The 24,480-nt window shown below is 46.3% G+C and overlaps 1 protein-coding gene across 2 annotated transcripts in view; it reads right to left on the bottom strand.

Moving 5' to 3' along the window:
- The window catches only part of zeb2a (zinc finger E-box binding homeobox 2a), a 56,720-nt gene that overhangs the window by 14,256 nt on the left and 17,984 nt on the right, over positions 1–24,480 (bottom strand). For both annotated transcript variants that reach the window (XM_037109730.1, XM_037109732.1), the window contains 4 exons: positions 4,412–4,705; positions 1,276–1,344; positions 950–1,144; positions 605–819 (listed from right to left, as the gene is read on the bottom strand). In XM_037109730.1, coding sequence (XP_036965625.1) covers positions 605–819; positions 950–1,144; positions 1,276–1,344; positions 4,412–4,705 — 773 coding nt within the window. The remainder of the gene's footprint in view (positions 1–604; positions 820–949; positions 1,145–1,275; positions 1,345–4,411; positions 4,706–24,480) is intronic.

The raw sequence follows: 24,480 nt of genomic DNA, 5'->3' as shown, positions 1-24,480 counted from the left end.
GGGTCCTTCGTCCTCTCCTGAGCTGAACAAACTACAGGAAGTGTTGCTCATTTCTTGGATCAGTTTGGTTTTTAATTCACAGATAAAAAGTTTTGCTTCTAAAATGTCACTAAAAGTGATAAACAATGTCAAATTCCTGCGTCCTTTAGGAGCCAGAACCAACAGAACCAACAGATCCAGCGAACGTTTTGAGGATTTCTGAGGACTGACTGATCAGTGAGTCGACCTCGAGACACCTCGTTGGTCCGACACTGGTTCGAGTTCGACGGTGTTGCAGGAACACGACTTCAAACTCATCTCAGTTTCTTCTGTGCCCGGCCCAGAGCTGACAACAGCCAATGAGTGATGTTTGGAAGAAGTTACTGATCAATTAATAGACACAAAGGCTTGTTGTTGGTCCGCCTGAGGTCCGATACGAGTTTCAGCTCAGATGTTTCTTCAGGCAACAAGAACACTTTATCTGACAGTTTGTTCACCAAACAGCTGAAGCATGAACGAAGACAATAATGGTGAAATGTTTTGATGTTCAGCACTGAGTGAAGTCTGGGGTGAATGCTGTCGTGTGAGGAGGTCAGTGTGAGCTGTCGGTCCAGGTGTGTCTCACCTGGTCTCTGGTGGGCTTGTGCGTGGTCATGTGACGCTCCAGCTGCGTGCGGTGGCTGAAGGTGTCGGCACACAGCGGGCAGCTGAAGCTCTCCTCGTTCTTCTCGTGGCGATATTTGATGTGTTCCTTCAGAGACGTCAGGCGCTTGTAGCCGCGGTCGCAGTACGGACAGGTGAGCAGCTGGGCGAAGTCGTCAGGTGTGCCGGACAGCAGGTCTGCAGAGAGAGGAGGAGGAGGAGGGGTCAGAGGTCAGTGCAACAGGAAGTGGACTTATCATGTTATTGTCTGAACTAAAATGAACTTCTTAAACACAAAATGTCTCCTGGTGTTTTCTGTGCGACTCACCGTGCTCGCTCTCGTCCTGTCCGATGGCCTCGGGCGTTCCCAGTCGTGTCACCTCCTCTGGGGCTTCTGGGTAAATGATGGCGGTGTCGCTGCGCTGCAGGTACTCGGCGATGGTTGCCGGGTGACCGTCGCCCTCGTCCAGTTTACGTTTCAGGAAGTACTCGTCCAGCTCGGAGACGCCGTCCAGTCGCTTCACTGAAGACAGGAAACAAACAGGAAGTGATGTCAGCATCATGTTTCTGCTTGTACAGGTCGTCCAGGCTGCGTGTTTGATTATATGTGATCATATATGATTATAACAGGTGATCAGTCGTTATTGATCTCACCTGTACCGTTCCCCACTGCGTGCAGCGACGCCTGCGGCCCGACAGGTTCATACTCGTCCTTCCTGTCATCTGTTACATGCAAGGACATGAAAGAGACATTAACTCTTCATCTCCTCCTCCTGCTCCTCCTGCTCCTCCTCCTCCTCAGTGTATCTAACAAAGGTCTGTGGATGGTGGGAGGTGGCGGCGCTGCCGGCAGTCAGCTGCTTCCTCCTGACAGAACTACAATCTGAAGGTATTTTCTACATAATGAGTGAAAAACCACAACTGAGGCCTATTGTGTTTGTTCCTCCTGGGCCTCCTCATGTGACTCCTCAACAGGAGTCACAAGTATCATAAGCTTCATTCAGCCCTTCAAAGAGGGGACACACCTCCTCCACCTCCTCCTCCACCCTCACAACAACAGACAGGGAGGAGGAGGAGGAGGAGGAGCTGCCTCTCCTCCGTCCTCAAACCCAGAGGGAGCGATGAGGATAAATCCTTCTGTCATTTTACTGAATAAACACAAAAAGGTTTGCGGTTTGATGAAGGGAAACATTTAAAACTGAACGGTCGTAAATTTCACCCTCCTGTCGAGCTGAAGACGAGGTCAAAGATTTATTTAAAGGCCCAGAACGCTTTCAGTCGAATCCCTCAGGTCGGACTGGACCCAAGGAAATATACAGAAACTGGTAAACACATGAATAAAGTTGCTGGATCAATAAGGGATGATCCCGGGATTATCACCATAAATGTATATTTTAATGTTAATTGTGATCAAAATACAGTTCACACTTAATATAGAGTAATTAAATAAAATACACAAATGCATTAAATTAAGTATGACTTAGTACCAGGATGTAAACTAGTCCGCTGTTAGCCAGAGAGCTAACGTTATGCTAGCAAAATTCAAAGTCAAAAACTTTATATACAGTCGACAAACAGGAAACAATGTTTCAGTTCATCCATTGGTGTCTGTTCATTAGGAGTTATTGACACCCTGCAGCCAATCAGAATCAAGTATTCACGCAGACAATGAAACAGACAATATAAGGGACATTTAAGCTAGGCTAGCTAGCTGTTAGCAGGACTATGATTACATCCAGTTTCTGCTTTACAAATCTGGTGTATGACAAATTAAATTATGAAGATCTCACAGCTTAAAATGTTTTTAAATGACAGGAAACAGTCTGTAAATTAGCTCCAGCTAATGCTAGCTGTGGCTGCTCGCTAGCTAGCTGAAGGTTATGTGACGTTTTCCAGAAATCAAATATTGTTCATTTTAATTCTGATGTCATGAAACAAAAATGGATTTTGATTATCAAAGACACATTCTTGAAAAAGGTTCTGATACATGACACTGTGCTAACTAGCCACGAGCTAACAGTCGGTGTGTTTCATGTGATGACATGAAACAATCCTGCTGATTGGACAGAATGAAGTGATGAGGCTCCACTTGAAGAAGACATGTTGCAGTTTAAAGATGTTTTAATTGTTTGAGTCCATTTTATATGTTTGTGACATAAATAAAAGAGTTTATCAGGTGCTGAATGTGAGAGTTTAAATAAAGCTTCTGATTCAAAGACCAGTTAACCAGTGACAGGGTGTTTCCCTCTGATGGAAACACTGGGACACTTTTCTTCTTCTTCTCTTTCTGTTTCCACCCACTCCTCCTCCTCCTCCTGTTGTTGTTGTAGAAAGTAAAATGGAGTCTCTTTGTGTTTTCATTCCTCTTTTTTTTCTTTCCTCGAGAGACAAGATGGAGGTGACGGAGACATAATGAGCGTTTCACTTCTGTTTGTGGTTCGAACGTTTCTCTGAGTCAACAGCTGCTGACTGAAAACACCTCCGACCACACACTTCTTCTTCTACTGTTTGTTTCCTTTATTTGTTTTCTTAATGCAGTGTATTCTTTCTTTCTTTCTTTCTTTCTTTCTTTCTTTCTTTCTTTCTTTCTTTCTTTCTTTCTGTGTTGCACCTTGTTCTCTGGTTGTCTCTCGCTCGTTCCTCTTCACCGTCTTTCTTCCTCTCTTCTTTTGTCCAGTTTAAAGTTTTCCTTTCTTTTCCTCGTCTTCCTCGTCCTTCTCTGCTCTGGTGTGTGATTTTAAACAACATGCCAACATTCTGGAAATGAGTATTTACACTCATGGTAACTTTCCAGCGAGCCTGATGACGCCTGTCACTGAGTAAACTAACCCATCAGACTGTTCTTATCTTTAAACTCGCTGTGACGTTTATCGTTTGTGCTCTGAGCTCGTTAGTGGAGATGAATGGATGCTGCCGTCGGTCCGTCGGTCCGTTAGAGCGTCTGTCCCTGTGACGTCTCTCCGCCTCGCTGCTGCTCTTATTCAGCATGTTAATGGTCGTCGTGAAGCTCCAGATTTCATTTGGCTCTGATAATGAGTCCGGCTCCGCCTAACGAGCCGGCTGAATCCTGATGAAAAGAATTTGTCTTTGTGGCTCCGCTGACACCAACCGTCCTGACAGCAGCTTCGCTCCGTCACCTGCTGCTCACATTAGCTCAGTTTATACAAATCACTTCGTCTTTTTAAGACTTTCACGTACAAAACAATGAGGACCATGTGGACTCAACCTACAGGACGTCACATGAAGTGTTATTAAACGTATTAAAATCTATTTTTCTCTGGTGGCAGTTTAGAGAATCGTTGTTTCAGAAGAAGCAGCAGCATTTAAAAAGAAAATATCTTGTTTCTATAATAGTTTTTGTATTTTTTCTTGTTTTATCGTGTTTTAAAACAATATTTAAATATTTCACACATTAAAATGATGTTTTCTCTCGGAGCTTCTCTGCTGATTTCTTTTACAATAACTACATTTGAGGGAATCATTTGGAAACGATGAACTTGCAGAGTGTGTGAATGCTGCTGAGTTTGATTGTATTAATGGTTCTTACTAAGGCGACTTCTAGTGGCCATTCTTATTATCACAGCAGCAAAGGAGGAAGTCAGGAGACGAAGTATAACAAGAGGGTGTCGACCTCTCGCTCCAGAAAACAAACATCAGATAATTCACAATTTAAACAATATAATTTGTATTTTTGTTACTTTTCTTGGTACTATAATAAAAATATCTTTAATTGATGTTTTTTTTTCTTCGTTTTTAAAAAAAAATGATTTTCTGTCATGTGATGACTCACCAGAGCCGCTCAGGTGTCCGTTGCTGTCGTCTCCGAGTCTCCAGCGCTGGTGGAGGTTCTGCAGTCCGTCCCGGACCTCCGAGCCCTCTGAGGACAGCAGGGCGTGGGCCACCCGGGGCGACGCCTCCAGGGGGGGCACGCCAGCCGGGCTGCCCTGCTCCTCATCATCTCCTCCTCCTCCTCCTCCTCCTCCTGCAGCACTGCCGTTAGCGGGGCCACCGTCCTCAGAGACCAATGTCCTGTCGTCCTCGTCTGTCTCCGAACCCGTCTCCACCACATTCTCATAGTTCAACACTGAAACACAAACACAACAGAGACATGTTAGGTTTCAACAACAACAGAGGAGGAGGAGGAGGAGGAGGAGGAGGAGGAGGAGGAAGGCACATTCCTGGACTGGGAGTCTTTTTCTGTCAGACTCTCAGGGGACTGAAGACTGTAAATGTTCCATGACTGAACATAAACCTTCAAACAGGGACAGACTGAAACTCAGAGACTTTACTGATGTAGAGATACTGTGTTACAGCAGCTAGCTAGCTTAGCTTAGCATTATGACTGAAAACTGCTCACTGGGCTCCAAACTCCTCCAACCAGCAGCTCTGAAACTTATTTACATCTTTTAACTTGTGCAAACATCTGATGTTTTTATCATTTTGAGAAATAAAACTACAATGTAAAATACTTAATTACAGGTAAAATATTTACTGTCTCATGTTCAATGCACAAAAATGTGTCATTGAAGTTGTGGATATTTTAAGCTTGAATCTGAAGGGACGTGACCTCAAAAACCAACGAGCATAAATCTCTCAAAGGTTGACGCACCAGCTGCTAACATCTGTCACCTCGATCAGGACCGGACCGGACCGGACCTGTAATATGACCCTGTTCTTAGAGCCCATGAATGAGAACAGGACTACAGTCCATCAGGACAACTGTGACACGTCATGTTTAGTTCAGACTTTCAACTGAGCTACTTTTCCTCTAAACATCCAGAAAAGACTTAAATCACCTCAGCTGAGTGGAACTGGACAGAAGACGGCAGCAGCGACAGATCAAGTCGTCAACACGGAAACAACTCTCAGTTTGAGTTCTTCATGACAAGAATAATAAACTGAGACATCACAACACCTGGAGCGGAGCTCACAGTTCTCTTCAGCCGACAAACGCTGGTTCAGTCAGTCACACCCGACCGGACCAGCAGGACCAGAAACCTATCAGACCCTCATGACTCTGTAACGGATCAATAACCAATGACAAGCACCAAAACGTGAGGAACAGACAGACTCCAGAACAGCACACAAGACACAACAACAAACCCTGGAGCCTACATTACCCACAATGCATATGAGCCATCAGTGGAGAATATTCCTCTGGAGACTTTATTCTACTTTAATGTGTAAAAATTGGTGGAATCGCTCTTTAAACCTGCTGCTGCTTAGAGAAACGGATGCTTTCTTAAACCTGGGAGAGGCGGAGGTGCAGAGTCGGGGGTGGGGGTGGGCGGAGGCCGGCACAGCACCATGACATCATGGGAACCAGCTGGCAGGCCAGAGAAGAACAATTTTCAGCTTCATTTTCTCGTCAGCGGTCTAATAAAGCGATACGTCGACGGCGTCTTATCTGCAGCTCAGGAGCGAGTGGGAAGTGAAGCTTTCTCTCCTCCGGGGATTTTATCTGCTGCCAGTTTCCAAACCGTAAACCTTTACATCCGAGCAGCGTGCAGGTTCCCAGGGAGGAGAAAATAAAACACCGCCGCAGCTCCTTCCCTCCTTCCCCTCCGGGTACATGGAGATTAGGCTGCATATCTGCTCATAATATGATCTTTGTCTGTGGCACTTGCCTCCCGGACAACTGCGCAACAGGTGCAAATTAAAAAGGGGATCCACGGTGGGCCGGGCCGAAATCTGCTGACCTGGGCTGAATACCAAGAGCAGGGGCGGGGGTGGAGGGCGTGGGACAAAACGGGCTTTAATAAGAGGTGTGACCGGCAGGATTTAGGGGCAGTTCAGGCCGAGTAATGCCCTCTGTGATCAAAACCCCGAGAGGAGGCCGCAGAGAAAGAGCTGAAAGTGAGACGTGAATGCTCGTTGTGTGGTCGAAGGTATATGTGGGCGCTAATATGATCTCACTGCACGACTTAACCCCCCCGACACAGACCCGCCTCCCCCTCCACCTCCCCTCCACCTCCCCTCCACCTCCCCTCCACCTCCCCTCTACACCCACGGCCATTGTGCTTTTTAACTTTTGGCTGAAAACATTTGTGACCTGCAGCAGCAGCAGGAGGAGGAGGAGAGGAGGAGGAGGAGAGGAGGAGGAGGAGAGGAGGAGGAGAGGAGGAGGAGGAGAGGAGGAGAGGAGGAGAGGAGGAGGAGAGGAGGAGAGGAGGAGGAGGAGGAGGGAGGAGAGGAGGAGGAGAGAGGAGAGGAGGAGGGAGGAGGAGGAGGAGAGGAGGAGGAGGAGAGGAGGAGGAGGAGATGAGAGGAGGAGGAGGAGGAGGAGAGGAGGAGGAGGGAGAGGAGAGGAGGAGGAGAGGAGAGGAGATGAGAGGAGGAGGAGGAGAGGAGGAGGAGAGAGGAGGAGGAGGAGAGGAGGAGAGGAGGAGGAGGAGGAGAGGAGGATCAGGAGGAGGAGGAGGAGGAGGAGGAGGAGGAGAGGAGGAGGAGGAGGAGGAGGAGGAGGAGGAGGAGGAGAGGAGGATCAGGAGGAGAGGAGGAGGAGGAGGAGGAAGGTTCAGTGCCAACACTAGAGTCTGCTCACTGACGACGTTCAGACGTGTTAATGAAACGAAAACAAACGTCCTTGTCTGAAACCTGAAGTATTTATTCAAGTTTAAAAACTTCAGACGACGACGGAGTCCTGTTTCCTGCTGCAGACGGATCAGAACCACCAGCCAGAACCTGAGACTGAATCTGTTCGACTCAACGTTTAGTTTAATAATGAAACAAAAGTAGAAAATGTGATGATACAGACGATCAGTAACCTGACGAGGTGAAACTGTCTCATCATCTTCAGGTTGTTTTTTAAATCTATAAATCAAATCAGCGTTTAAAACTTAAAACTGTGTTTACAGTTCAATAATTATTAACTCATGTCACTTTAACACTGACCACTGATGACTGCTCCCAAGTGTTTCTGTCTTAATTCATGTTTAAAGTCTGAATGAATCCTGCACAAAAATAATTTACATTTTTATTTCTTCCAAAAGATGAAAAAGTAAAAATTATAAACATTAAAACATTTAATATTAAACTGTCAAATGTGCAGTTACAGTAAATCAACACATCTGAAATGACTCGTGTGAGATTTGAAGACGTTTAATGTTTAATTAAAGTGATTAAACAGTCATCAATCTGTAGTAAAATAACTACGTACATTTACTCTGTTCTTCCACTCCACTCCTTCCACGATCATTTGACACCTTCAGTTACTAGTTACTTTAATTGTGACGTGTTCAGGAGGAACTTCACTGTTTCTACAGTTTGGTTTCTAATCTGAGAGAAAAATGAAAAGTAAAAAGAGACGACGGACTCAAATAATTCCACCTTAAAACTGAACTGAGTGCAAAGCAGCAGGTTGTGTGTGTGTGTGTGTGTGTGTGTGTGTGTGTGTGCCTGCTGCCCACCAACACACACACACACACACACACACACACACAGACGCAGTGACCTCACAAACAAAAGCCATTCACGGCGCTGTTTGCCTGCCGGGTCACATGACTGTGGCAGAGTGGCAGATGTCACCGGGGGCAACGCAGCCGCTCGTCTGAAAACACCGTCCACCATTTTGTTCCTGCTGACACACACACACGAACACACATGAACACACATGAACACACACACACACACACCTTCCAGTCAGACTGTTCGCCTCTGAACAGACAGAAACTTTCCAGGTTTGACTGGACGTTCACTCTCGCCGCCTCGCCGCCGCTCCGTCGTGCCGCCGCCGCTCGCTGCTAATCTCACAGAGCTGCATTGTGCTCAGCCGTCACCTCTGCAGCCATCCAGCCTTTGTGTCCATTCAGGGAGCGGAGGACAAAGCAGCGACGACACATCGCAGGGCATTACCCTCCTCCCCCTCCTCCCCCTCCTCCCCCTCTAACCAGGGCGTTTTACAAAGACACATTAATCTTCTCCCCCTCCTCACCCTCCTCACCCTCCTCACCCTCCTCACCCTCCTCCCTCTCTCTCCTGCACAGTTTCGTCATCCTCTCCTCCTCAAACATTTTCTCTCCGGACGGAAGAACACACTGGTTTTTTTAATGCAAACTAATGCCTCCAGCTGTTTCTGAGGGGTGAGGAGAGGGTGAGGAGAGGGTGAGGAGAGGGTGAGGAGAGGGGGGAGACTGTGAGTTTCCGGGCAGGTGGTCATGAGAAGGTATGCAACACGGATCAGACCAGAACACTGGGTCATGTGTCCGGACTGTGTGCAGGTGCTGCAGCCAAGACAGAGAAAAGAAGAGAAGGAAACTGTTTTTCTTCTTCATGTGTTTCACTCCAAACACAACACGTACACAGAAAGCACCAAAACAAACACTGCAACGAGAGAAACCACAGAAGAAGAAGAAGAAGAAGAAGAAGAAGAAGAAGAAGAAGAAGAAGAAGAAGAAGAAGAAGAAGAAGAAAGCAGCCGGATCAAGATTTCAGGACGGGTCTCGATGCAGATTTCCTTTCAGAACCGACACCAGCCGTCGTCACATCTTCTCAGATTCACAGACAGTCTTGATCACATCAACACACCGACTGAAACACGTTCTTCATCTGGTTTGATTTGAGTCAGAGGAGAATGTGTGACCCACCTCAGGAGGTCTCAGCCTGCATCAGAACCGATCGTGTTATTGATCAGCTGCAGGTCAGAATCAGCCCAGACTCAAACATCTTCCATCTGAACACACTGATGTTTGCTTTTTACTTAAATCTGCTATCAGTTTTCTGTCGATCGAATACAAACATCCAATCAGTGTCCAACCTTAATGTGACAGCAGCCAATCAGGGCTCTCCGTTCACAGAGTGAAGAGGGCGGGGCTTCAGAGCAGATATTAATCCATCAGACGTGTCGATGAGATCGAACTGAAGCTGAAAGAAGCAATTTATTCCTCTGAGGGTCGTCCAGGTGCTCACACACACACACACACACACACACACACACACACACACACACACAGACACACACACAGATCCGATCAGATCCCGTCCAGGTGCTGCGTCCACATCCTGCCGCTCGCTCAAAGGTAATGAGAGATGAAACCAGCTCGCTCTATCTTTCCCCTCTCTCTCTCTCTCTCTCTCTCTCTCTCTCGCCTGAGAGCACATCACCTGGGCGAACAACTGGAGGGGGAGGGGAGGGGGGAGGGGAGGGGGGAGGGGAGGGGGTGAGTAGGTAAGACACACTGTGGAAAACGAGGTCGCTGCCTAGCGGCTACAAGCTGGAAGTGATTCATCACAGAGAGCAAACACAGACAGGTAACACACACAGGTGGACAAAAGTATGTGGACAGCAGAACAATACAAGCATGTACTCTTTCTATGATGTTGGCCCAACGGGTGTCCACATACTTTTGGCCAGAATAGTGTATCTACGCTAGTTTATCAACAGAATTAGATGGTTTAATGGACATCACAAATGTCATGTCCAAAAGTATGTGGACACCTAAAGGTTGCAACAAAGTGTAGGTCACAGAGAGTGTGTCCATACACTTCTGGCCACATTGTGTTTAACTGGATGTGTCTGAATTAAAGCCTCATGTCTCTGCTGGCCCTGGTGGAGGCCTGGTGGAGGCCTGGTGGTGCAACAGGCTGTAAACTCCAGCAGAGAGTAGAGAAAGCCTCCCTCCTCCACCTCCTCCACCTCCTCTGATATGAAGCCACCATCTGTGCTCGGCCTCCGCACATGTTACTGCTTCAACAAATGTTCAGGGCTCCACCCCCGCCCCCACCCACAGACACCGAGCCAACAGAGCCTCCTGCTGCACCTCCCACTGACGGAGGCCAACATCACTCACGCTCTCATCATCACTGATTATTGATTACTGTCCTGTCTCCAGGTCACACTTCACTCCACAGCCTCGTTGTTTTCCTTCCCTAAATTCTTCTTCCAGTTTTTCAAGTTAGCTTTATTTATAAAGTGGAAACACACACACACACACACACACACACACACACACACACACACACACACACACGCACACACACGATGATGAGCTCAGTGACAGTAGATACTAAGAGTCTATATTCTTCCTGTTTCTTGATCACATGACCCCGGGACAGGAAGTGGGCTGAGCTCTGACTGCACGCGCTCAGGAGCAGTCGAAAAAATCCATCGGAAAAAGACAATTTTCATTTTCCAATTTTTTTACATTCTTCTCTGTTTTCTCTGTTTTATCAATCATTATATCTTATATCTCTGCCAACTGAAACTCTTTGGTCAGTTAATCAATAACCTGATAATCGCTCTCACTCTGACCGGCTGGAGATGATTCAGATGAAGCTATTTAAGGAAAGTGACTCTTCGACCACTGATGATTAATTCAAACAAAGAAAAAGTACAAATATAATCCAGTGATGCTGCGATCTGATTGGTCCGTCTGACACACAAACACTCTGCTGCAAACTGAAGAGGAGAAGAAGTGAGGTGATCTCTGAGGCCTGGCAGCAGAAACCTGATCGTTTCTCTGGTATGTCGATCTAAGAATGGACAGAAATCCCTCAAAGACAGCGGTGACGAGGGTGAGGACGGGTGAGACGGGGGAGGGGGGGCTGAGTGAGAGTTTCCATGGCCGACCTGTTGGCAGGCTGCTGTGTAATTACAGTCACCACATCCAGCTGCCTGCTGCCCCGCGTGGTCCAGGCCCAAAACAAGAAGAGAGAGAGTCGCTCTGTAATTCACCCCTCACAGGGGGAGGAGGGGGAGGAGGGGGAGGAGGGGGAGGAGCGGGAGGAGGTGAAGAGATGCCTGAAGACAAACCAGCAACCACAGAGAGAAGTTCAGGATGTTTGACTGTCTGAGAGACACAACCAACCAACCAACACACGGTTCTGTATCAGACACACCGTCTTCTGATTGGCTGATGGAAACAGGAATACATTTAAAGAGAAAAGGAAACAGGAGGTACAACAGGGAGGAGGAGGCCTCACTACAATCCACCATGTTACCATCTGGTTTATTTACACTGATGATCAATAACGTCTTGTCTGATTGCATGAATAAAAAACCTGGTGAATAGAGGAGGTGAAGAAATGACACACAGGAAAACACCAGACAGCCATGAACAAGTTCGGTTTCTCAAGTTCCTCCAGAGTGAGCCCTCTTCACAAACTACTCAATATAGGATCTCTGAAAAAGTCACTGTCAGAGTTTCCTCTGGTCACGGTCAGCTGATCGTCTGCATCAGGACAGAGTCCGGAGGTGATCCTGCAGGCTAACGCCAACCTAGCTGCAGGCTAACACTGAGCTAACTGCAGGCTAACACTAAGCTAGCTGCAGGCTAACGCTAACCTAACTGCAGGCTAACACTAAGCTAGCTGCAGGCTAACACTGACTGCAAAGTGTTGAAGTGGAATCAATAAAACTGAAGCTCCACTACAAATAACTCATCTGAAATCTTAAAATACTGAGCACACTGAAACTGAGAGACAGATGTGTGTGTGTGTGTGTGTGTGTGTGTGTGTGTGTGTGTGTGTGTGTGTGTGTGAGTGTGTTATCAGTGGTCCAGTGTTGAAGGTGTGACAGTAGAAGTTCCTCTTTGAAGGAGTCGAGTCACACACTTAATCAGGTTTTAACACCTTGACATCTGACGGTTGCAAGCGGAGCGTTAATATCACCCACACACACACACACACACACACACACACACACACACACACACACACACACACACACACACACACACACACACACACACACACACACACACACACACACACACACCCCTCCACCCAGCCTGTATGAAGCACACAGTGTTGTAGAAAGTACCAACAGTCAAACTGAAATATGGTGTTAAAATATTATATTGGTAAAAGTGAAAGTACTCAAGTTAAATTCTCAAAGTACCTGATATTAATAGTATCAGTCAACATTTAATCTGTAAAGTAGCTAGTTACTAAAGCTATCAGTAAAAGTAGTGGAGAAGAAAGTTTAAAGTAGCAGAAAACAGAAATACTGCAGTCAAGTACCTCAGAATGATACTTAATACAAACCAGTATTTGAGTAAATGTACTTGGTTACATTCCTTCACTGTAAATCCACAACATTAATCTGACAGGATTCATTCCTCCTCACTGTTTATTATCATTAATCACCATGACAACACGTCCTGGATGGAGACATGTCATGTATCTGAGTCCAGTCAGGTTCTAACTGAGCGTCTGGGCCTTCATCGCCGCCGTGTGTTGAAGCAGCCGAGTGTGTGTGTGTGTGTGTGTGTGTGTGTGTGGAGGTGGTGTGAAGGTGTAGCGGCGCCGCAGACCTGAGAGTGGAGCGTTAATCCTATCAGCAGCAGAGTGTGTCGGTTGAAGCCCCGCCCCTCTCACCTCGGCCTCGGTGTGTCGTCTGATTACTGCAAAACTACATGAAACACTGCTGCTGCGCTCTGATAAGACCTGACACTCTGATACCACACACACAAGCACACACACACACACACACTGTCTGAGTGTGTGTGTGTGCGTGTGGGCGGTCAGTCTGTGCAGAAGAAGAAGAAGAAGGTCAGATGTGTAACAGCTCGACTCCTTTTTTGTCTTTTTGTTGCAAAACACAATTAGTTGAGCGTGAAGCTGCTGCAGTGTGTGTGTGTGTGTGTGTGTGTGTGTGTGTGTGTGTGTGTGTGTGTGTGTGTGTGTGTGAACAGTGTGTATGAATAAGGGATTGCAGCGCAGACGTCTGAAGGTGGAAAGAATTAAAAAATAAAACTTCTCGTTTGAACTCTGGATCTTGTTCTACATGCGTTTTGAAGCCCATCAAACTTCATCTTTCTGTGTAAGCGTTCAATTAATCATCTGCCTCTGTGGCTGCTGGAGGGGGAGGTGGAGGAGGTGGGGGAGGTGGGGGAGGTGGAGGAAGTGGGGGAGGTAGCCTCACCCTCTACCCCCCCCACTATAAAAACTAGGTTGCCTTAAGAGAAAGTCAGACTTTGGGTGTGAATAATGGATCGGGCGCTCACTCGTCTGCTGGTAGTGATGAAGCAGTTTGAGGATTTTCAGCCCACCAGCCTCTCTGGAGGGGGAGGAGGGGGGGAGGAGGGGGGGAGGGTGAACATCCAAAATGTCTGAATTATTCATCTTCCCAGGTGGAAGATGAATCTTTACAAAAGGGGGAGAGGAGAGTTGTTAATCCCTGCAATGAATACCTTCTTCTTCCTGCTCAAACTTCTCTCTGCTAATAATTCATGACTGCAGGTGTTTTAACTTCCTGCTGCTCCAACAGACTTCAGATCTGTGTATCTCTGCTCTGAGCAGCAGCAGACAGACTTCACTTCACTTCAGCACCTCATGGATCTGTGCTGGATCAGGACCATCACACTGATCCTGATCCAGGATGCTCTACTGTTTCTGAGTCTCAGACTTGCAGCATATAAAAAAGGCCTGAATGACTGTTCCTCCACAGGAGAAACTCATCAGCCACATGTGGACCAGAACCCTCCTGATTGGACAGTTTCTCCAGAAGAAGAAACTTAAAGAGTCGTGCAAACACTTTGTAATCTGATGACACAACATCAGTCATTAATGAGAGGAAACATACACACATTCTCCTTAATATTCAAGATAAGCCCCTCCTCCACACACACATACACACACTCAGGGTCAGGTATTGCTTCACACTGACCGGTCCTCAGAGGTATTGTTGGATCTGTTCCTGGAACAGTTTGCAGTAGTGAAACTGCTGATGAAGACACTTTAGCGTCGACTCACCAAAACCTGCAGCCGGACACGAGCAGCACCGGCTGACAAACAGGAGAAGAAGAAACCGCAGCGCTCATCAGTTTCTACATTTACTCTCAGTTCACGGAACGTCGACGTTTTGCGCCTTTTTGTTCTGACGGTTAAAACAAATTGATTTAATTTTAAGTTTTCATAAATGTATTACAAACACGTCGATGACTCAACACGACTTCCTCTTTTGCTCGGAATAATGTCAAGTTTCAACATCTTTCATCCAGAAACACCTGAGCAACAATCTGCCTAGCAACAAAACACCAGGCTGCAGCGACAACATCACCGCGGTAACATCACCGTGGCAACATCACCGAGCATCACCACGGCAACATCACCATGGCAACATCACCGTGACAACATCACCACGGCAACATCAGGAACCAGAGAAACCACATGGAAAGACCAACAACACAGCAAGGACGACCTCACACGAGCCGCCAACCAGAAGACCACAGGCTAGTTCAGTCACCAGGTGTTTCCAGGTGTCAGTCACCTGACCCAGTCCTCTCAGCTGTGCTCTGATTGGTCGACAGCCTGTCAGTGAGTCAGAGAGGCAGCGAGGGGCAAAGTGACGGTTCCTCAGTCATTTGAGTGATTTTCGTGCCCTGCGGCCGTTCGTCCACTTAACTGGAAACGTTGACCCGGAGGAGCGAGCGCCTGTCAGCTCCCGTCACCTCAGAGAGCCTTCACGCCATCCACATGGAGGAGGGGGGCGGGTTACCCTGCCTCCCCGGGCAGAGTCGTTCCCAGGTCACATGATGGATGAACACATCTGTTAGTCCAAAGGTGTGACCGCGAGCGCCGAGCCGCTCCGACGACACCTCACTTCCTGTTCGTCCTTCACCCCCGATGAGCAGACCTCCCCTCTGCTCGCTGACTCATAACAGGACAGTCAGGGCGACGCCGGGAATACTGCGCTGCTATTGGCCGACACGCTCACATACAAACTAATGTGTCGATCGACAGGAAACAAATCTGATCCTCCGCCAAAAATCCAAACTGAAGACAGGAGCAACCGGCTCACACTGATGATATTATATATCATATTACTGACAAAACACGTGTTGTGTCTTTGCTCCTTCACACAGTGATGGAATGTATCTGAGTACATTTACTCTCTTTATTCTTCATCAGTCACATCTCACTCAGACCTGTTCAGTTCTGTATGGGTAGCGGAGGCTCGCTCGGCCTGGTGCAGACCTGCAGACTGATCTGGTTCTCAGAGTCTCTGAGGTCTGATTGTGATGCTGCTGCTGTCCTGAACATCTCCCCCCTGACAATAAGAGCTGAGGGGGAGTCAGAGGGGAGTCGGGGGAGGGAGGTGGAGAGGTGGGAGGAGGAGGGTGTCGGTACAATGAGCCCAGTGTTACCGCGATGTGGTCTCCATTGTACCTCAGAGCTGAGAGGTGTCTCCACTTCCTGTCGCAGCTTCACAGAGAAAAACACCAACCAGCTCCCAGTAAATCCTGCTGGAGTCCAGTCTGACCAGAACCGACGACACCTGAACGCCTCACAGACGCTGCAGAGGGTTCATTAACCCTCTGAACACCAGACAGCTCCAGCAGGAGGGAGGAAAACATTTAAACGTTTCTGTTTGGAAGCGAGAGCTGAAGCCATCGAGTGGTTTTTACTGTGATGAATTATTTGAGTCATTTTTGTGGGTTGGACGAAACATTTTCCAGATTCTGACTCAATTCAGTGAGAAAATAATCTGCAGATGGATCGATAATATAAAATCTAGAAGCTAAAGATGAAATCAGGACTGTTAACTGATCAATATTCAGTCTTGACCCATCAAACAACAGCTGATCACACCAGGCCGAGGTGTTGTGTTGTCATGGCTGGATTATTATCTCCCTCTAATGTTTTCTGTATTAATATATAATAATGCTGGACGATCCTGAAGTCTTCCTGTTCGTCTGTTCCAGTAAAACTCACCGAGCGTTTCCTCGCTGCTGTCGACCGCACGCTGCTCGTTAACATCCGCCGAGCGACTCGGAGGAGAGTCGGCGGATTAAAGAGCCATTAGTGGTTTTTAACCAGACGGACGAGTAACAGGAAACATCAGAGAGAGAAGCGAGGCTGCTCAGGACCAATCAGCTGTCAGCGCTGAGACTTCATCATCATCATCATCATCATCATCGTCATCATCAGCAGCAGCAGCAGCAGCAGCAGCACATTTGACTTAAAGGACTCAATCTAATATTCACTGAGTTTTATTCCTGTTTTATCTTTGCACACTTTCTTTGTCTTTATTTGGTGTGATGAACAACTAACTGACACTTTCAACAACCGCAACAGAAACAAGTCTTCACTTCCTGTCTAATAAACTCAGAGGAGCAGCAGAAAGATGTCGAGAACACGTCGTTATCAAACAGGAAGTTAAAGGATTTATCTCACTCTGAAAGTGATGCCTTCAAGGTGCAAAGTGAGAAGAAGCACCACGTCCACACGTTCCTGGGATCAGGTTCATATGAGGGAGCTTTAAAGCATTTCATTCAATAACTCAGCAGCCTCAGACCGACTCAATGTTTCTGACGTAACAATAACTTCTTTATGATTCGATATATTATTAATAAAGTAACTGTGGTGAAACATCAGTGCTGGTCGCAGCGCAGTCACACTTTATTTTTAAGCACAAAGATGAGAGAAACCCAGATTTTACTGATGATGTGAGTTTCCTGTGACTGGAAATACACATTTCCACTGATCAGGACATCATGAGCCAAATGTTAATATTATATAAATCTATTTCAAAATGTCAAACTGTGTTTCTTTTTGCTAACAACATATCACAGGAACTGAAGATGCAAACCTTCGTCTCAAACTCACAGAAATATGAGAAAGAATTTCCTCAAAAAACTGGAACAGATTGTTTTAGATCCCGGAACTGTTCACATGTTCTGATCCATGACACAGGTCCTTAATCAGAACCTCCTGATTAAAGAGGTTAAAGGATGGATACGACCAAACTGACCAGAACCAGGACCTGGTTTCTGTGTTTCTGAAACTATTTTCTTCTCTTCCTCTCAGTGAATCATGTGTCATGTTGAAAGTCGGCAGCAGAGAGGAGTGAGGAGGAGTGATGCTTCAACTTCCTGAAAATGAGATTACACAACGCCTTCATTACCTGCTCCAAACTAAAAACAACCACTTCTGTTTTCTGAGACTGAACCTGCAGAGGACAGACGGGGGAGGGGTGAGGAGGGGTGAGGAGGGGGAGGAGGGGGAGGAGGAGGGAGGGGGGCGGCGGCTTCCTTCAGCCCAGCAGGCCTCGGTCATAAACGCTGGTCCTTTTGTTGGAGCACAGTCGGCAGCAGGAGCTCAAACAAAAGGAAACCTCATCGCGCTCTGAGCTGCGAGGACGCCGTCTGAAGTCACGGACACACAAACTGAACAACAACCTGAAATCTGCTCGTTATGGTGTTAATGTTAACGACCTCACTGAGTTAAACATTAAGTCAGAAGCTACTGGGGCCACGCTGTAAATCAATGTACTTATTATAAAGTCATTTCAGTCTGACGTTGATTGAACCAGTGAGAATATTTTCATGTGTTAAGGATCAAAATGATCATGTTGATGAAACAGATCCTGTTGATAGCTTCCTGTTGGGGGCGGGGTGTATTCAGTTGGTCTGTCCATCAGCTCACAGCCACACATGCACAACATTAATTCAGCATTAACTCATAAATCCTGCTGACAGACAACATTTATTTTGGATTTGGATTTTTTTGGGAGAAAAAGTGAAGTGAAAACGTCAGAATGATCCTCCTCTATGCAGACGATGTCATCATGTTCATCTGTCGTCTGTACAGTTGTTAACGAAATACAAGAAGAGTTTAACTGTTTTTGGATCTGTCTCACTTTATATTCGTGCCTCTTTAGTACCTACAGAACCAGACCCGACCATCAGGGAGAAGATCGGCCTGCTATGAGGTTTTCACAGTTGTTTTCATGCCTGTCAGCAGGTCAGATTCAGACTTGTCAGGGTGGATAAATCAACATTTTAATTTTCATTCAGTAAACTTTAAGCTTGACCAAAGTATTTTCCTGCCTTTTTTAAGTGTCCTAATCAAATTAAATCAGCTGCTGTAGCTGTTAGTGACATTCAGAGACGTAACAAACATCAGACTGTAGCAGCGTCCATGGTTTCCTGAGCAAATACGTTGCTCCGAGAGTAGAAGTCGGGAATATCAACTCAAAAACATCAACCTTCACCATGGATTGAAGCATTAAAACAGCTCGAGTGAGGAGAGACACATCAGTGACAGAAACTTTTGGCTCCACAGGTTTCACATATCATGCTGTTGTTTAGGTGCCAGGCTGCGGTCATGCTGGCAGCCTGGCACCATTAGATCTGCTTCCACCTCCATTAGAGGCTGAATGAATGATCAACCTCACGTCCGGTGTTGTTGGCTGCTGAGACTCTGAGGAAGCAGAACGAAACCAATACGTTGAAGACGGTTCGTTGTGTTTGTTACTGCACAGCTGCTAACATCAAACTCACAACTATAAAGGAAGCTTTGTAGGAACATGATGTTTAATCTCATATTCAGTTTGATCTAATTTGTTCACTCAAACCACCAGAAAGAAACAACGTTGGTGAGCAGAAGTTCAGATGCATGAGAGGCCTGAAACTGATCTCTGCTGATAAAATCTTTTGTGTCACGCAGACAGAAGAATAAATGAGCTGTGAGAGAGTTGTTCAGCTCTAAAACAACGTGATGCTACTTCCTGTTTTGATCCTGGAACACTGAAGTCAGACGGTGACCAGCTGATGGTCACAGCTGAGCTCAGGTGTTGGAACAAAGAACCAATGAGGTGAAGTGTTTACAGAACATCAGCGTGACGCTTTAACACACTTTACTAATCAGTGTTCAAATCGTTTCCTTATGACTGACCTGCACACACACACACACACACACACACACACACACACACACACACACGCTCTGTGATGTCACGCTGTGATGTCACACCTCCATGATCTTTACGACCATCGTCACGGAGATAAAGACGACCGCCTGTTTCTTCTTCTTCACGCTCTGCTGCCTCGCTCACCAACACACGGCGCTTCACTGTCTGATTTCTACTTTTACCTCAATAAACTGAGTGAGGGTCCTCCAGGTGTTAGTCCAGCTGTGAAGGTGTGTGTGTGTGTGTGTGTGTGTGTGTGTGTGTGTGTGTGTGTGTGTGTGCAGATGGACAGAAATAGAAGGTTGTCTCCGTCGTCGTTCATTCCCGACTCATGCTGCCATCACTCCTGCTTTAGACTTTACTTCACACACTGTATCACACACACACACACACACACACACACACACACACACACACACCAGCCCCTCCTTGCAGAAACCTGATAGGAATGTAACCACGAGGTCGTTGAACTATTTGGGTATGGCTGCTCGAGAGTGTGTGTGTGTGTGTATTATAATGTGTGTGTTATAGTGTGTGTGTATTATAGTGTGTGTGTGTGTGTGTGTGTGTGTATTATAGTGTGTGTGTGTGTGTGTGTTACAGTGTATCATCGTAATGATTTTTGAATTTGAAAATGTCATAATTGATCGGTGATTGGTCAGTGAGCGTATTAAAAGTCAGTGATGACGTCATTAAATATTGATACATTCGTACGTGATCAGAGGTGATTAAGTTCTGAATTGATTTCAATCAACAGGAACGCTGACGTGAATAAATCTCAGAAAACAAAAGAAATAACAAACGATTGACAAAAAAAGTATTTCAACTGAAAGAAATGAAAAAGTAAATCAAGTGATGATGTCACGGCGTCTCCTGCCTGGTCAGACCGAAGCGATCAATAACGACGTCGACTAAAACAAAGAGATGAGATGAAACATCAGGTCTGACTCCAGAGGACGAGTCGACACTTTCAAATGATTATTCAAACATTTAGCCGACGAACTTCCAGAGAGTTTTACAGAGTAACAGGAGACAGTTTGTGTGTTGGAGGTAAAAAGGCCAATAAATCTTTCTGTTACGAGCAGATTACATCCAACAACCCCCACGACCACGAGGGGGGAGGGGAGGAACACTTTGAAACCCAAACCCGTCCCGCTGCAGTCAGAGCACGGGGACATTTTTAATCCTCTCCAGCCACACTCTCGCTGCACTTCAAAATAAAAGCCTTTTATCCGCCACCCTCTCCACCAATTAAAGCGTTTAAGCAAAGCGACTCGTTTGTTGAACATCATCAGACTCCATTCTGCAACGCGATTTTCTCAAGGCGCTTTCCTTTGACGCCCTGAGTGAGGCGGGTTAAATCAGAAGAAGAAGAAGAAGAGGAAGAGGAGGAGGAGGAGGAGGAGGAGGAGGAGGGTCTGAAGAGGCTCTGAGAGGTCGTTCACACACAAACTGACCTCTGTTCAGTGAACCAGCACACAAACACTTCACCAGGAGGCGTTGGCTCTCAGTCTCAGTTATTTGAAGTTATATGAAATATCAGAAACTCTTGATATTACAGACGTGGGTCCATCGTTTCCTTCCTGATACTGCTCGGCTGATCTGAGGGACTGTCTGATCGCAGTGTGTGAACATGTATAAAAGTACAATTGTAGCTTCTGATCAATGAATCACGCGGCGTCAGATCTGACTGATACTGATCGCAGAGACGATGATGTGGTATCTGAGACATCTGATGGTTCTGACCGTTCTTCAGAGGTCCACAACCTGAACACTCTTCACCGTGATGAAGACGAGCGAGTTATTGCTGAGCGTTGAAATCTGATCTGAAGTCTGTTTCAGCTGCAGAGAGGCGTCCCACAGGGCTCCGTCCTCAGACCTCAGCGTCTCAGACTCCTTACAAACACTACCACGCTGTTTCCTCTCCAAATGGACCATTTCACACTGAAATGGAGCGAAACAAATGTACTTATAAAGAAACAAAGTTCTGATTGTGTTGATGAATATTTAATGAGTGTGATAAAGTTCCTGCTGCAGCGAGCGGAGCGACGACTCGCCCTCCACCTGAGGGAACGTTCGCCTCTTCTTCTTCTAACACATTAAAGGCAAACACATCGCTGACACACTTCCTGTTCTCAGCTCGCCACCAGACCTCAACGCAGGAGAACGACCAGAACTCAACATGGATCTGAGTTTACTGTAAATGTGTCAGTGTGTAGAGACGTTAAACACCTTCAGCTGCAGCTACTCTAACGTCTGACCAAGGTGAGAAAAGAGGAAGTGACACAGAAGAAGAAGAAGAAGTTTCAAAGTGCTGCTGTGTTTCAGTTTATCATTTATTAATCATTTTTTGTCCTTGTCTTCTGTCTTAATCGTTATTATCATATTGTGGAGCCATTTTAATACTTTAATAACATGACAGGAGTCACCATCAGAGGAGGAAGATGTCCTCTGAGTCTCTGTGTGACTTCTCCTCTCTACACCTGAACTTTCTCCTCCTCACAGCTTCACAACAGCCTCGTTACTTTAGTTTGATGCATCTGAGGTGAATTCTGGATTCTTGTTATTTCCCAACATCAGCAGACTGATGTGGACCAATCAGACGCAGCGAGACGAGACAAAGACGTAAAAGCCGTAAGAAGCCGTAAACAGACAGAGAGGGAGGCTGGAATGTGGAGAAAAGGCGTGTTAGTGTCTCGTATCTGCAGAGAGTTTCTGATTTTCTCTCTTTGTTGCTGCTCGGGACGCTTTACCAACCCAACATGTGTCTATTTGACGTCCTGGGAATGAGACTCAACAATCAACTGTCTTTGTGGTGCGTTCAGGAACAGCTGGGACAAATCCTACTGATTCTACCTTTAACTTTAATAGTCAGTCTGAGTCAGTGTAACATTCAGACTGACGTCTCTTTATGGATCTGACTTTGTGCTCGTCATGTTGAAACAGGAAAGGTCCAAACACAAACTGTTGACATGAAGCTGAAGGACTATTGTCTGCATGTCATTGTGTGAGTGAAGCAGAGGAAACGGACCCGGACACACCGAGCTGGATCACTTCATGAGGCCACGACGACAAACCAGACAAGTCTGTGTGAGCTCATCTGAACTGCTGATGTGAAGAAGAGACATTTACATCAGAAAATACAATAACGATCCCTAAAGTAAAGAAATAAGGACTTTCTTCTCATGCATGAATCAGCACAGTGTCTCAGATTAAATCATCTCAAAGACACCGCAGAGGTCCGACTGACAAGTTCTGTCGACCCGAACAAGAACCAGAGAGTGAAGAAGGTAGAGAGGAGGCGACGTTAGAGAAGTGGGAAGTGTGAAAGAAGAAAAGGAAATTAAAGAGTGTGAGGGCATAACGGGAAGGTGTGTGTGTGTGTGTGTGTGTGTGTTCTCAGAAACAGAAGAAGAACCAACAGTGTGGTGACGAGGTCAACAAAACCCCGTGAAACAGCGTGTCAGCAGATTACAGCAGCCGAGGGGAACTCAGCCTCAAGGACACTTCAGTGTCGACACAGAAAAGAGGAAACTCTCAGAGAGACTGTTTTTATCGACGTTTGCTTCCTTACCTGCTTTTTCACACCACCAGTTTGTTTCAGGTCGAGGCGACGCAGCACAGCAGCCCCGCAGAAAAGAAGAAGAAGAAGAAGAAGAAGAGTTAGTGACAGTGAACAGAGGTCAGCACGACTGTTGAGTCCAAGTCCTTATGAACCAAATATGATTATTCCTGATAATGACATTATTGGACAGTTTATGTTACATTTCATAAGAATCACAATCTGTAATAAACGTGATCAATCAAAAACAAATCACTGAATAAAAGCTGATGAGTTACAACAACAGATGAGTCATCGAGTCTCAACTTCAAGTCTCAAGTCACTTATTTCTGTTCTGGAGCTCAAACTGCACGCAGCACACAGCACTTCTTCAAATACTCCAGTAAAAGTACTTAGTTACATTTCATCAGTACGTTTACAGACATCAGAGTGTCTCCGAGCGTCTCCGAGTGTCTCCTGTCCGTCCACAGCGTCAGTTGAAGGTTCGGACACCTCGCTGCCGGTGGACACAGCGTCCTTTGTCTGCGTCTCAGTAATGACTGCTGTGATTGACTTGAATGGGGCTACAGTGCAGACGTATCCAGGTCTTATTGAATTCTCTTCTGGTCTGCTGCACGTATACATAAGTCGGATGGTAATTATTGTCTGGTATCGCTTGGATCAATTTGCATTTAACCCAGATTTCAGGAGCAAAGAGGATTGTGGCGTGTCGAGCACGACGGGACAACACAGAGACAGGAAGCGTCTTCTCTGCGTCTTCGCTCCTCGCCTGTGATGAAATAAACATCTCTGCTCGCTTCATCGTCTGCGTTCGGTTCACTTGTAACTCACAGTAAGTTTGGTTTAACACACCAGACGTCAGGACAAAAGAAGCTCCTGAGATGACGTGAAGACGCCCCCGACCCCTCCACCACCACCACCACCACCCGGGGGCAGGCTGCGTCCACTGGGTCACCTAGTTCTGCCCCAGAGGGAGGGGGGCTTTCTTTTCCCAGGCTCATTAGGAGTCTGGAGCTCTGAGGGAGATTCAGGTGAACTGGTTTACACAAGAACTGGACAGACTGCCACTACTCCCCGTCTAACTGCACTGAAGCATCAACCTCCAACAGCTCCAGCTGACTGGAACAGCACAATATCTGAGTTACAGCTAGCACAGCATAATTCAACAAAATGTAGCCTGATCCACCACAAACTGTTATAGCTCCAGTTTAACTGTTAGCACTTAGCTCTCTCGGCTATTTGGCCCTCTAACATACGGTTGATCACAGGCCTTAGCGCCTGTGCTAACGCTTAGCATGGAACCTGCCAACAGCACCAAATGTTAAACTGTCATAAACATTTAAAATGTGTTTAATCTTTTAACATAATGTAGCTGATAGACATGACGCCTGCTGTCACTCAACACAGTGTGTGCTAACCATGTGCTACGTGTTAGCATGAAGCCTTGTGGCTGCTACACTCTTCATTTAACACAAACCTTCAGTCAAACAATGACGCTGTCTTAGCATTTAGCTTAGTAACAGTCAAAATGTAAAAGTTAACAGATCTGGCTAAATTGTTAGCATGAGGTTTAACTATCCATTTAATTAGCAGATGCTAAAGTGTTAGCTTGGAGGATGCTATGACTCAGCATCATGGGTTTAGTGCTGCAAGTAATTTGTTC

Source organism: Acanthopagrus latus, chromosome 9, assembly GCF_904848185.1.
Source record: "Acanthopagrus latus isolate v.2019 chromosome 9, fAcaLat1.1, whole genome shotgun sequence".
In the NCBI taxonomy this organism is placed as follows: Eukaryota; Metazoa; Chordata; class Actinopteri; order Spariformes; family Sparidae; genus Acanthopagrus; species Acanthopagrus latus.
Note: the sequence above shows the minus strand (reverse complement) of the source record. Positions and strands in the feature narration are given on the sequence as shown.